Here is a 15,268-nt window from a genome sequence, read left to right as displayed (position 1 = left end):
TTAGCTTTTCAGAGCTGGACTATTATTCTTGTCTCCTTCTTTAATATCCTTCATCACAGATGCAAAGACCTGGAAATTATATAAAGTAAACATTAATCCTCAAAAAAACTACCATGCAGATTAAAGAGATTTTAAAAACTATAGTTTATTAACATGAAAAAGCTTTAGTATACATAACTCTGTCCCCTGAAAGACTGCCATTCTCAAATCCTCTTGTTTGTTTCAACCCAATTTTATGATATATAGTTAGATTCCAGTTTTCATCACTTGCCAAATATTATAAAATTACTGTTAGGTAACAAAACATCCTCTGGACCAATATTCTTATATTTTCATTTTCATAAGCAATAAAACTTGAGAGCTTATAATGCCTACTGGCTATCATTCATGTAGCAAGTGTTAACATTATTTTTTATGTCATTTAACTTTCGACTGCCAATATACCTGCTTCCCTAATAAGACTAAGCATCTAAAAAGTCAGGATCATACATTACATTCTTTTTATTGCAAACCCTTAGTACACATCAGGTATTTAAAACAATTGTTGTCTATCTGAAATACCAAGGTAATTATACAATTGCCCTGGCAAATACATGACTATTGTAGGCTGTACTTCACTACACTCATAAAATATTACTGGACTTACATAAAAATAAAGCCATAAGTCTGGAGAGGTGAAAGCAGAGCAATTCGTTGGGGTTTTTTTTCAAAGTCAAAAATTATTTTTGTAAGTTTTTTAAAAATTTAAGCACTAATATTTGAGAAATACATGACTTTTTTTTTTTTTTACAAGAAATAAACTGTTTTTATACATCTATTACAAGTAGGAAAATGTCACTCTACCTGAGTCCATTTTTTGGTACTATTCTGCATCTGAATGGCTGCAATACAGGTGAACAGTTTTTCTGATGTGATATCTTCTGGCAATTTAGTTAGAAACTGTGCTATATGAATAAAGTCCATCTGTAGGAGAATATCTTCATATAATCGGAGGATTCCTAATCCAGTCCTAAATAAAAATTCCTCCCCATCTCTGCAAAATACATCCCAGACTCGACAGGCCAGATCAAGTGGTAGTGATTTGCTATATAGTGTGAAGATCCTAAAATTAGGGGGAAAAAGTCATTGGAATTTTTCATTCATTTATTCATTCACTCATTAAGTATCTCTATATAAAAAGAACAGTGATTAGGGTGAAAAAGGCAAATAAGATATGGCTCCTTCCCTCAAAGAACGTGAGTAGTTGGAAATGAAGTAATAAATAACAAAAATATGTGAATTTACAACCTTACGTCGAGATATGGCCTAATACAAACTAGAGTGGCAGAATAACCTCAAGGTTAAGGGTATGGGCTCTGAAATCAGAATACCTGAGTTTGAATCTTAGATTTGCAACTTATTGGTTGTGTTACCTTGAGTAAGATACTCATCCTTGCTGTGCCTCAGTTTCCTCATTAGTAAACAAAATAAAATTACCTCTCAGAATTGTTTTGAAAATTAAAGGAGTTAATAAATGTAAAGTATTTAGAATAGTGCCAGGCACATAAGAAATGCTCAATAAAAGTTACTTCTTATTACTGTATGAGGAAACCAAGTATCATCTTTTAGTAACCTAAATACAAAACCATAAAGTCTGACTTTCCTCTTTTCTCTTTCCACAAACATCCACTGTTTTGTTTTCCCTTCACCAAACTTTACTTACTACTTCTTCTGGAGCATGTATACCCTCCAGTAGAATCACCAAAATGGTTTTTCACATCCTTTCTGATAATGTTTGATCAAGTAAGTCTTTATCAAGTGGTACTCTGGGGTAGCACTCTGGTTGAGGAAGTAGGGAGAGTAGGTGCTAGAGAACTTCTCTTGATGTTGCCTTGGCAAAGAAGGTACACATTTTTACACAGACTGTGTTTATCTGAGGTACTGCTGATGAAACGTGTGTGAACAAGGGAACTAAAGGCCCTCCCACTAAAAAATGAAAAAAATTCCCTTTAGCACTGCCACTCATTTATTCCTCTTTTTTCTTGCACCACTGATCCTGGGATTCGTATGTTATAAGCTCAACAGAGGCAGTGAAACAAAAATCCGTGTCTACTTCTTAAGTTATAAACACATATTTAATTACATAACAAAAAACATACTCTTGGTAGTACAGAGAATACTAATTCACTGTTCAAAATGAGAAAGGGTACAAGTAGTGCCTAGGGAGTTTCTAGTATACAGTACTCACTTAGTATTAATTCCATCCTTCTCCCTTTATCAATTGTGATCCTGCTTTGCCTCATGTTCACAGTCCTTAAGAGGGACAGTTGAGGAGTTTTTTCCCCCCTTCTTTTACAGATTTACAGATTTGATCTTGGTCCCTTGGGTCCCATATTATAAAACCCTCTCCCCATGATCTTGGGTCCTACTCAAAGGAATTCTAATGTTCCTAATGGGAATGGAAGAGAATACACTGAAAAATAACTTAGTTTTTTTAAAAGCCTAAATAAAAGAAACCTCAAACAACTGGAAAGATACTTGATCAATGTCATTATTAATTTATTTTTCCATACTAAAACAATATCATTTGTATGAAACCCACTGATGTTTAATGATTAGGATTTAAGGTTTAAATATTTCACATGTACTCCTAACAGTCTATCTTACAATCAACTGCTCCATCTCTTGGGCGAAGTCCACCCCCCTTCTCTATAATCGATTTTACTGCTCACCAGAGTCCTAGGCAAAATTTCCAAGTTAAAACAGAAGAGCTAGAATTGTAAAGTTGAAAAAAGACATTAGCACCTAAATAAGGCATCATTACTCGGTCAGAAAGCTGGATAAGGCCTTGGAAAAAAACAAAGCCCTCCATAAAGAAACACTATCATAACTATCATAAGCCCTTGGTGTTAAGAACATTAAAGGAACAGCAACTAACTCTATCTGAGAGCTTACTATGTACCAGGCATTGAATGAGATAATCCATGCAAAACACTCTCACTACAACTCAAGATATAGATATTATTATTCCCATTTTATAGTTAGGAAACTGAAACACAAACTAAGGGATTCTGATTTCAACCCAGAGTCCATACTCTTAATCAAATGCCTCCCCACAAAAATGTGAGTGTTTCTCTACATGTAAGCGAAGAGCTTTTTATATGTATGGTACTGTGCATGAAATTTACTCTAGGCAAAAAGTTACACTTTGTGTCCTTTTAATAATTATATTTTACATATGTTATGACTTACCAGTCTATCAAGTATATGTCTGGTGTAAGACTGTAAGATTTGAAATGAAGAAACAGTTTGGAGAGATTTTCTTCAAAAAATACTTCAAACGTTGCAAAATATCTCAACATCTAAAGATAGAAATTTCAACAAAATTATTTAAGAGTATACTCTAGAAATAGAGAAAATAAATCCTTAATAGTAATAGAAAATCTTGCTTAACACCTCTGAGTCTTTTCATCAAGCATTCATAAAAGTACAATAATTCAATGAAAAGCTTATTTTAGATCAGATTATCTTAGTCTTCTAATTACTGTTTTTCACTCTAAAAGGGCATTCAGACTATAGAAACTGACAGTCAAAGAAAAACACAATTCATTCCAAATGTCCATACCATGCTGTGATCCACACGAAAAAAGGCTAACTGGCATGGTTTATTCAGGAGATTTGCAAATGCAATGAAGGCATCTGCCTCTTCCAAGTTGAGAATGAGAACTGCTGCTATGAAGGACATCCCTTGGACCTTCAAAGGGAAACGAAATTAATCAAAATGTGCTTACAATAATAATTCTATACAGTTTATTTTATTGTATTCCTGAAAAATTACAAAGTGACATTACAAAGTAGAATTAACCAAGTTTTTAAATTTCTTTTTATTTTCCAACAAAGGTAAATATAGAGAACCACTAAAAATTATGAAATCTCCCTAATTTTACTTTTCTTTCTTGCACATGTGGTTTAAAAAGTGTTAGGGAAAATTTTGGAAAAAAGAAAAAATATCAGCTTTTACTTGCTACAGAAGTCTATCTCAGTTTTCAACCTAGTTTTTTTTTTTTTTTTTTTGGCTGTGCTGGGTCTTTGTTTCCGTGCGAGGGCTTTCTCTAGTTGCGGCGAGCAGGGGCCACTCTTCATCGCGGTGCGCGGGCCTCTTACTGTCGCGGCCTCTCTTGTTGCGGAGCACAAGCTCCAGACGCGCAGGGTCAGTAGTTGTGGCTCACGGGCCCAGTTGCTCCGCGGCATGTGGGATCTTCCCAGACCAGGGCTCGAGCCCGTGTCCCCTGCATTAGCAGGCAGATTCTCAACCACTGCGCCACCAGGGAAGCCCCCTCTACCTAGTTTTCATTTTCTCTCAGTCTGAAGTATTTCAGAGTATAAACTCACAAAATTTAATGAAAATTAGGTGACTGTCTTTATTGTTATAACACATCTGTCTGAGGTAGAAAGTGAAGAACTAGGAACAAAAGAGATCTATGAGAAGTGCCGCTGAAATTCCAAGAAAGAAGAGGCTGTGGGGGTTAGGATAGTGAGGCTGGATTCCCGGAAGAGCAGCTGGAAAAATGAGGAAAAACAATTCTAAGATGGAAGAGGCACGTTAGCAGAGACATAGGGCCAGCACAGTTGGAACAAACGATTTATAATGGGATTAATGGGAAAAATTAGAAAAAGTAGGATTCATTTACAAATTATGAAAGGTCTTCAGTAAAAGGCTAAGCTATACAGATGGTTTGCTTGTGAGTTATGAGCAGCTATTGCACATTTTTAGCAGATAAGTAATTGGGAACTGCTGTTGTAAAAATATTCATTCTTTCATTAAAAAAACAGTTTACAGGGCTTCCCTGGTGGCGCAGTGGTTGAGAGTCTGCCTGCCGATGCAGGGGACACGGGTTCGTGCCCCAGTCCGGGAAGATCCCACATGCCGCGGAGCGGCTGGGCCCATGGGCCATGGCCGCTGAGCCTGCGCGTCCAGAGCCTGTGCGTCCGGAGCCTGTGCTCTGCAACTGGAGAGGCCACAACAATGAGAGGCCTGCGTACCGCAAAAAAAAAAAAAAAAAAAAAAAATGTTTACAGAGCACTTCTGGTAGAGATTTGTATAACAGACTTACACAGAGAGACCAGGAGAACAAATATAAGAGCAATACAGATTGGTGTCCTCGGTTATTTTAAGTATAACTGGAATGTGAACCATTACCAAATTTTTACAAGATACACTGAAGAAATTCCACAGATAAAACTTCTGTGTGATTTACTTATAGATTAAGTATGTATTATTCATTAATGCAGTTAAAAACCTATTTTATCAAACCACATCATGAAATATGTATTCCAATATAGTTTATACTACTCTTATCACATATTATAAAACAAGTCTGATTTGACTGACTGGCTTGCCAGTGAGGCTTGCCATCACCAGTTAGGTTCTAAGGTGGTCATTGTACATAAATCCAATGAGCCAATAAATCTGTGTATTCTGTAGAGTATTAACAAAGAACTTGTTCATATATTTTTCTTTAAATGGATGATGACATATATAAACTCATTATAGTGTTAAAATTCTACTGGCTACACTTTTTAAAAGAAGTATGAGTTTTATTTTAAAATATCAATATTTAACAAGTGCTAAAAATTAAATCCTTTACAATTAAACTTATAATGAAAAAATTTAAATTAATGTAAAAAATGTGAAGGTGTTACATAATGTCTTTACAGTTCTATTACAGAACACATGAGCAAGAGGGATTCTTTGTTCAAATTTTACTTCCTTCATAAGGACATATCCTTTAATCCTACAACCTGCCCCATACCCAAACCTTCACTTCCCCTCAACCCATGCCATACTTTTTCCATAGCACTTATCACCTTTTAATATAACATATTTTAATATAACATATTTTAATATAACATATGATTTACTTATTTGTTGTTATTTATTGTCTGTCTCATCCTTCTAAATTATAAGCATCAAAAAGGGAAGAATCTTTCTTTTGTTCACTAAGGTGAACAAAATGCCTAGAACAAAGCCTGGCATATAGCAATAAGCACATAATAAATATTTGTTAAGTGGATCAATAAACAAATATACAAATGAACATGCAACAAAATAGGGTAAATTGTACCACACAGCCACCCTATTGTGAGATCTCTAAAATTCTTCTATTTTAAGACAAAGGCAAGAAGATGAAGGTTTAATGATTTCTAGTTAAACATGACAAATTGAACGTACAGTTTTCTTTGTTCCCTCCCAAATCCAACTTAAATAACAGTAAATAAAAAGATAAGTATCAACTTAGGAGGATGAAAAGAATGGAAAATAATATAAACAGTAGATAAAAGATGTCAACAGCATTTTAGACATTTTAATTTAACTAAATGGAGAATGTTGAAACTAAAATATGTGCAGAGGAGGAAGCCAATAAGCAGCAAGCCAATTCAGCCACAAAATCTGGAAAGCTCAGGAAGTGAAGTTATCAGGTTCCTCTAAAATTGAAAGGTAGGGCTAAAACTAGGATTGGTTGAAAATCTGTGAAAGGAGGAAATCCCCTCCTCTATCCTGTATGGACAGGTATCCATCTACCTTTCCCTCAACCCAGCAGAACATAAGAGGTTTACCTCTGAAGGGACAGTCAGGAAAAGGAGAGTTAGGGAGAAGGGGAGAAGGCACCACAGCAGGAACAATAAATAAAAGTTTACAAATTGAATGGTAAAATCACCAGCTGCTCTCCGAGAAAGCTGGCTATCAGTCTCATAAGCCTCTGGTAGGAGATGGGAAGATTCCTCTCCGGGTAAGTTAATATGACCAAGAAAAAAGAACATAAAGATACAGACATTTGGGAGCTAATACAACATAAGATATTACGAGATAAGAGAGATAAAATGTTTATATTCAAAAAACAGACTGAAACAAATACTTACATAACCAACATCAGGTCTGTAACATGTATATGCCCCTAATATACTATGTAAGACATCATGATATGGGCCACCCTTAGAGGAGAGAAAAATGAAATGTCAAGTTATACAAATAACTGTCTCTAAGTTAATTCTCAAAAAACATATTAATAAAGTTTACATTTCCTAAATGACTAGTTTTAGTCAGTATACTTTATCACTCCGCAAAGAGGTTTTCTAAAGTATGAATAAAAAATATTTAATTATGGAAAACCAAAAAAGCCAAATAAACTCACTTGATGGATGGATACAAGCTATGTAGTTTGTGTGCAATTTTAAAAATGTCTAAATTTGGTACAATAAAATTATAATGAAAATAGATTCTTTCATTTGCTATAATACAGTTTCAGCAAGAGAAAACCATCAAGCTACATGAAATTAAGTTTATTAATAATTTTAATCTTAATGGTAAAATTTTTAATCTCATTTTATCAATATAAAGATAGAAGAATGCCATGAATAAAGACTTGAGTCATATAGACATATAAAATGTAATCATTTCTCTCCTCATAAAATATAAACAACTTCATAACAGCCTCTGCACAAAAAATAAACTGTTTCTTCCTATTTCGATAGTATTATAATTATGAAAAATTTTAAAGTTTTGGAACAAACTTCTTTATATTTTAACAATTTATTAGGCAAAAATGTTAAAATTTAAATATTTTACAGAATAGAAAGTGAAACAAAGAAATTCACTTCAGTGAAAACTCATCAATACCTTTATGTGCTATGTTAACTGCAATGCATTCAATCAGTGGAATAAAATAACAGCAATGCCTTTACTATTTTCCTACTAGTTTTACATTTTTTATATAAAGGTCTACAATTTTTACAGTTTTGCCTTTTAAAAAATAATAGCTATGCATTTAGAGAATTTGTTCCCTTGGATTAAAAAAAAAATAGTTGTTACAACCTGGTTAGAAACCCTTACCTTCTGAAAGATGTAGAGAGATGGAAATGTACGGGATATGTCCAACTTAATTAATTCCAGACTGGCCTCCCGATCAGCAACAGATACACCTGCATTTGCCAGTTAGATAAAATTGAAATGATTACTTGACTACACCAAGTTCAATCTTACCAACACAGAATGATCACACAGCATATATGTTACTTAAGGAAAGTTAAAAGCTGAATAATTAAGAAATTTAAGGAAATGCCATATAGCTTTTGCTGGAACTTAGCACCTCTAATATGAAGAAAGTATCTATACATGTATCAGAAAGTCTTATGCTGAAAGATTTCTGCTTCTGGGTTTCACAGAAGGTAGGGGAATGCTACTGCTCCCACAATAACAACTAGGAAAAGGAAGGAATTTCAAATACCACTTGTTTTAAAAAAGGCATAAGAGGGAATTCCCAGGTGGTCCAATGGTTAGGACTCCATGCTCTCACTGCTGAGGGCCAGGAAAGCGGTCTAAAGGATTTAAATCCCAGAAAGAGAAGAGCCTTCCCTTTCCTAGGTGAGTGGATACCAGTGGCTATTTTTCTTCCTAGGGGCATGTGCCAAGTCTCAGAATGGGCTCAGGATTGAGCCTCCATAGACAAAGGTACTCTGCTTAGGGAAAGAGAAACCAGAAGAGCTTTTCATGGCCACATAAGACTGATGTGACAGAAAGGATCTGGAGGAGCCTGAATGTATATTTGGTTTTACCCTGTGGGACTTCTGCTGAGTGCTAGTGTAGTGCAGAAGGCCAAGCTGGAAAGACATAATGAAATAACTCATACGCACATGGCCCTTGGGAGAATGTCTCATTGAAGAGGGGAGCCTGTAGTCAAAATAGGACAGTTCGTCCTATCAACAAATTTGAAACCCAAGATTAACTAAGTCTATCTAAAGCTGTAATCTTGCCCAACCTAGCTCAGTTACTGACTGAATTGAGGCAATAACCCAATGGCCTAACAGAAAAGAGCATAATTCCTCTGAGGGGAAACACCAGCTTCAATTTATACCTTTTTTATTTATAATAACTGACATACAATTTAAATTTTTAAGATATGCAAAGACTCAGGAAAATATGACGTATAATCAAGGGAAAAACCAGCCAATAGAAGCAGACCTGCAGATGATCCAGGAATGGAATTAAACAAGAATATTAACTGCTATAAATATGTTAAAGAAAACAGAGAAAATGAGTGAGGAAATGTGTGGGATGGAAAGATAAAGAATTTCCACAGAAAAATAGAATCTATAAAAAGAACCAGGTAGACATTCTAGAATTATAAAGTATAATTTCTGAAATTAAAGATATATATTGGATAAATAGGATATATTTAATAGACTGGATAGAAAAGAAGAGAGGATTCATGAACTTGATTACAAAAATCATCTAAACTGAAGAACAGAAAGAAAAAGAATTTTAATAAATAGTATAAGAGATTTATGGGACACTGTTAAATGGTCTAACATACATGTAACTGAAGTCCTAGAAGGAGAGGAAAGATGAGGCAGAAGTAATATTTGAAAAGATAATGGCCAAAAAAGTTTAATGACAACTACAAATTATAAACACCCAGGAAATAAGAAATCAGTAATTTAAACAGAACAGTTCTTCTGATTGAAACAATTCTTCATTTACATTTAATTTCAACTAAAATACAACTTTTACCATTTATTAATCATGACAAAATGTCTCTTAAGTAAATGCTCATAATTTTAATTCTTACACTTCCAATATTTCATAAAAGTGAGTTTAAAACTCAGGCTGAGGCCCTGCCAATTAAAACTTCTTACATCTTCTTCCTTGCACTTTTAGTTTCCCACAAATAGCTGACACAGCTAACAGGTCTTGGGATGATACTTACATGAACCCTTCCGCAAATCAAATCTTCTTTCTAACCTTGTTTAGTCAATTTTCCCCACCATACTGTTCACTTTTCTAAATTAGAAAAAAGAGTATTCAAGGAATTTAACAGAGTTGTTTACATACTCATAGAAAACCACTATGAGATATGCACCATTTCTCTACCCTAAACCATGCTCATTTTTAGAGTTTTACTTATAGGGAAGAGAAAAATTTGCCTTCTATGAAGTAGAAAGAAAAGTGACTGGCAGATAAACAGCTCCCTATTATTCAAGGACAAGAAATATTTAAATAAATTTACCTAAATTTAATAAGCTATGATGACAGGAAAAAAAAGTGTTCCTGTTTTCACCAAAATGATTAGGAAAAAACACTGATGAGAGTGGAGGGAAAGATGAGGTCTATGTGTGAATTAAATGAACAAAGAAAGGTTAAGGCACAATAAGAATTATAAATAATACATTAGGGAGTGAACGAAAGTCAGTGAGAGTCAGGGGAGACAACAGGTCACAAGTGAGGTGTGCAGATCATCTATCTTTAAGTTAAGTAAGAGTTGGCCAAAAAATACTGCACCCCATTACTCTTACTGTTATGATTAAATCCTGGACTCTGGGGTCCAACAACCTGGGTTTACATTACAGCTTCACTGTTCCCAAGTTAAATACTCTGAGCCTCAGTTTCCTCTTATACCATTCAGTATAATACCATCTACTTAAAGGGTTATAAAATTAAAGGAGATAATGTATGTGAAGAATTACTACAGTTCCTGATACACTGTAAAAATCACACTAGTATCTCGGCAAATGGATTTTGAGAAATTTTTATTAACCACAACAAAAAAAAATCACACCTTCTACATCATTCTCTGAATTTGTTTCACTGAAGCTTTTCCACCGTTCCTTTGCTCTTGAGAGGAAGATTTCATAAAGTTCTGGGGGAAAAAAGAACAAAAATTCATAAATAATAGGAAAGAAATTTATTCTCATATTTTCTATTTTTACTCTTACTTAAAAATAAAGAGAAAAAAATTCTATTATAAGGTCAGATTTTTCTTATGTAGCCAGCATCAAAAATGTAGCAAATTGAAGTACTTGATTCTACCAAAACTATTCATTACTCAACCAGAAAGATAGCAAAGAAAATACTGCAGAGTGGTCATCCAAATAGCTACAATATAGAATGAATGTTAAGAGGCAGGAAGAGATGCTTCTGCTGAAGAAGTATCACTGTAAAATAGCAGAGACATGATTTTCTTGGAGTCAGTCAGATCTAGATTCAAATTCCAGCTCTGCCACTTACTACCTGTGGGACTTCAAGAAAGGTACTTGATCACTCTGGAACTTGGCTTTCTTCATCTGTAAACCAGAGAAAAACACCACCTACTCATGGGGTTACTGATGATTAAATAAGATAATTTACATACACCTCCTGACACCTTATAGACCCTCAATAAATGCAAATGCTACTTCTTGCTTTCCTTCTCTCTTGAAACTGGTTTCTCCATTATGATATTGCTATCTAAGGCTACCTAAGCTATCCAAAGCTACCGAACTTCACAAATTTCGCCAGAAGGCCTACATACAAAAATCTCAACCCCTATCTTTTTACTTTAATTGCCCAATCACTTTCTGAGACTACCACTCTGTGCTTCCATATACAGCATCTCATTAAAACTTCAAGAACAAAAGAAATTGAAAATTTTTCTCAATTCTCAAATTTTAATTGTTTCTACTTTCTATTATAGATATTTAAAAATACATAAAAATAGTAAATTTCCATGACAAAAGAGCAAAAAGTACTTCTTGCCCAAATACCAACGTTTATGTATTGCCCAAAATACCAAGAAATTTTTTACTTCAATTAAGCTTTTTTAAAAATGTATTTAGGGAATTCCCTGGTGGTCCATTGGTTAGAACTTGGCACTTTCACTGCTGAGGGTGGTGTGGGTTCGATCCCTGGTTGGGGAACTAAGATACCACAAGCTGCACGGCATGGCCAAAAATTTTTTTTTAATTAAAATATAAACCTAAAAAATGCATTTGTTTTTAAAGGTAATATATGAATGTGATTTTCTAAAAAATTCAAACAGTACAAAACAGTATAGAATGAAAAATAAATTTCCTTCCCTCCAATGCACTTTGTGCTTACCAAAACTCTAAAGATAAAAATATGCAAACACAAGCATATACATATATATTTTCCTTTAAAAAAAAGTGGCAATGGGGGCTTCCCTGGTGGCGCAGTGGTTGAGAGTCCGCCTGCCGATGCAGGGGACACGGGTTCGTGCTCCGGTCCGGGAAGATCCCACATGCTGTGGAGCGGCTGGGCCCGTGAGCCATGGCTGCTGAGCCTGCGCGTCCGGAGCCTGTGCTCCGCAACGAGAGAGGCCACAGCAGTGAGAGGCCCGTGTACCAAAAAAAAAAAAAAAAAAAAAGTGGCAACATATTACATGCATTGATTTGCATCTTGCTTTATCACATTGGAAGTTGGTCCATATTAGCAGAATAAATCTACTTTAGGTTTGTGGTTTTTTTTTTTTTAACAACTACACAGTATCCCAATGTATGACTGTACCATAGCAAGCATACATAATACTGGGTTGGCCAAAAAGTGCCTTTGATTTTTAAGTAAAAATAAAAGACATATTTTTCATTTTCATCAAGAACTCTATTGAACAATGTATTCACCCTTTTGTTCCACTACCTTCTGCCATTTTTCAGGCAACTTCATAATTCCATCTTCCCAAAACTTTTTATCTTTTTGAGCAAAGAACTGTTCCAGGTGCCTTTAACAGTTTTCCAAGGAATTGAAATTTTTTGCATTAAGAGAATTTTGTAAAGACCTAAATAAATGGAAATCCGAAGTTACAATGTCTGGTGAATATGGAAGATGAATCAGAACTTCCCAGCCAAGCTGTAACAGTTTTTGCCTGGTCATCAAAGAAACATGTGGTCTTGCGTTAGCCTGATGGAAGACTATGCGTTTTCTGTTGACTAATTCTGAATGCTTTTTGTCGAGTGTCACTTTCAGTTGGTCTAATTGGGAGCAGTACTTGTTGGAGTTAATCGTTTTGTTTTCCAGAAGAAGCACATAATGGAGGACTCCCTTCCAATCCCACCATATACACAACATCACCTTCTTTGGATGAAGACTGGCCTTTAGTGTGGTTGGTGATAGTTCATTTCACTTGCCCCATGATCTCTTCTATTCTACATTATTGTATGGTATCCACTTTTCATCGCCTGTCACAATTTGTTTTAAAGGGAACTTTATTATGTATGTATGTATGTATGGCTGGGTCTTCGTTGCTGTGTGGGCTTTCTTTAGTTGTGGAGAGCAGGGGCTACTCTTCGTCGTGGTGCGTGGGCTTCTCATGGCGGTGGCTTCTCTTGTTGCAGAGCACGGGCTTTAGTAGTTGTAGCTCGCAGGCTCTAGGGCACAGGCTCAGTAGTTGTGGCGTACGGGCTTAGTTGCTCTGCAGCATGTGGGATCTTCCCAGACCAGGGCACGAACTTGTGTCCCCTGCGTTGGCAGGTGGATTCTTAACCACTGGGACACCAGGGAAGCCCTGTAACATTTTCATTACGTTTCAGTAGAGAATCGCATGTGGAAATATGGTCAAGGTTTTTTTTTTTTTTTAGCTTAACGTATGTGGAAACCAAACATCAAAGTGATCCACATAACCAAACTGGTGCAAATGATTTTCAACGCTTGATTTGGATTTTTTGAGTATGTTGGCTATCTCCCTCATGGTATAACATTCAATTGTTCTCAATTAATGTCTCAATTTGATTGCTATCAACTTCAACTGGTCTACCTGACCGTGGAGCATCGTCCAGCGAGAAATCTCCAGCACGAAACTTCACAAACCACTTTTGATACGTTCGATCAATCAAAGCACCTTCTCCATACACTGCACAAATCTTTTTTTTTGCCATTTCGGTTGCGTTTTTACCTTTCTTGAAATAATAAAGCATAATATGCCAAAAATGTTGGTTTTATTCTTCCATCTTCAATATTAAAATGGCTACACAAAAATTCACGAATTTTCATAAGTCTTTTTTAAAATTCACGCTGATATGACAGCTGTCACGTACAATCCAACAAAAAGTGTTTTGAATGAAGTTAAATACAACTAAGTGCTACGAGCCATCTTACAGATAAAAATGAAAGAAATCTTTTGGCCAACCCAATATATATACTAACAAGAACCAGATCATTATAAAATTGCTGACTTTTACATTTCAAATAGACTCTTAATATTCTGATCCTTTCTCCCTTCTGTTCACTTCTTGTTACCACTCATGGTTTGGAAAGAAGAATTTTAAAAAGAACAAAAAACTTAAAATTTCTATTATTTGTGCCCAACTCCATCAATGTTTTGATATAAGACATAGATATAATCTTAAAATTTAGATATATAATTTTTTTGCAATTCTTAAACTGAGGTTTGCACTTTTTCATTTCAAACTGATTCCAAGCTATTCCAGTTTCACTGTTCTACTCAAACTTCAAAACTGTCTTGGAAAAAGAAAGGCTCACCAAATAAATACATCACTTTTGGAAGTCACAAAATTGATCCAATAATAAAAATGTAGCAATGCATTTCCAAACATCAAAGGATATCTCTTCAGGGAAGAGTTACAGTGCTCATCTATAATAAGATGACCTGCATCTCAGTTCCATTCCATACTTGACTGGGCATGTCACACATTTTATTCTGTATGTACAAATGTAGAGCTTGAAGCAGACTAAAGAAGTATCTTGGATTTGAGCAGAGAATACTTTGAGATCAGTGTATGTTTCACTTTCTTGTTTTCTGACAGTAATGATACTGTATGCATTCTCAGTAAATTTCATTTTCACTATAATTTGATATTCATCATCACAAATAACTGTTAGAAAACTCCTTTGAGATAGCTAATTATCTTATCCCCATTTACAGATGAAGAAAACTAAGACCTCTAGATGTTAAGTAATTTGCCCAAAGTCACAAAACTAATACAGAGTGGAACCAAGATTTGAACCACATTTGACTGACTTTAGAACCCCTATTCTTAGTTACTATTCTCTAATGGTTATAAATTTCATGATTAAGACAAATACAACAGGAAAAGAGTCAAACTATTAGAGCCCCTAAAATAAACAAAGTTATCAAAACTAAATTTACTTCCACTGAAATTTAGCTTTCTTCCCACCACTAATTAAAAAGAAGAGAATGAGTACCCATTTCACTCCTGAATAACTGTTTAGTAGAGAGAAGCTAAAATGACTGAAAATAAATGACCCAGTTATTTTACAAACCTTATAAATTTCAAGCTTAAAAAATAACTTTTTGATTAGAGAATCACAAAAGATTAATACCAACTTAACCAATGTTTTAATGTCTAAGTTGTCAGGATACCTAAAAGTGTAAAGCCAAAGTTCTCAAAAAAAACCCAAAACTGCAAACAAAACTTCAAATAGCCACCAATACTTCTTCTCACCTATATGCAAAACTGATTCCTAAAACTTGAACCAATACAA

General features: G+C 34.8%; 1 protein-coding gene across 1 annotated transcript in view; it reads right to left on the bottom strand.

Moving 5' to 3' along the window:
• Positions 1–15,268, bottom strand: part of TBC1D12 (TBC1 domain family member 12) — a gene marked incomplete at its 3' end in the record, with an annotated part of 94,817 nt that continues 79,549 nt past the window's right edge. The window contains exons 7-13 of the mRNA XM_079705189.1: positions 10,593–10,673; positions 7,871–7,959; positions 6,901–6,972; positions 3,605–3,733; positions 3,232–3,341; positions 844–1,102; positions 1–69 (exon numbers count right to left, since the gene is read on the bottom strand). Of these exons, the coding sequence (XP_079561315.1) occupies positions 1–69; positions 844–1,102; positions 3,232–3,341; positions 3,605–3,733; positions 6,901–6,972; positions 7,871–7,959; positions 10,593–10,673 (809 nt within the window). The remainder of the gene's footprint in view (positions 70–843; positions 1,103–3,231; positions 3,342–3,604; positions 3,734–6,900; positions 6,973–7,870; positions 7,960–10,592; positions 10,674–15,268) is intronic.

This window comes from Hyperoodon ampullatus (assembly GCF_949752795.1).
Source record: "Hyperoodon ampullatus genome assembly, chromosome: 1".
NCBI lineage: Eukaryota > Metazoa > Chordata > Mammalia > Artiodactyla > Ziphiidae > Hyperoodon > Hyperoodon ampullatus.
Note: the sequence above shows the minus strand (reverse complement) of the source record. Positions and strands in the feature narration are given on the sequence as shown.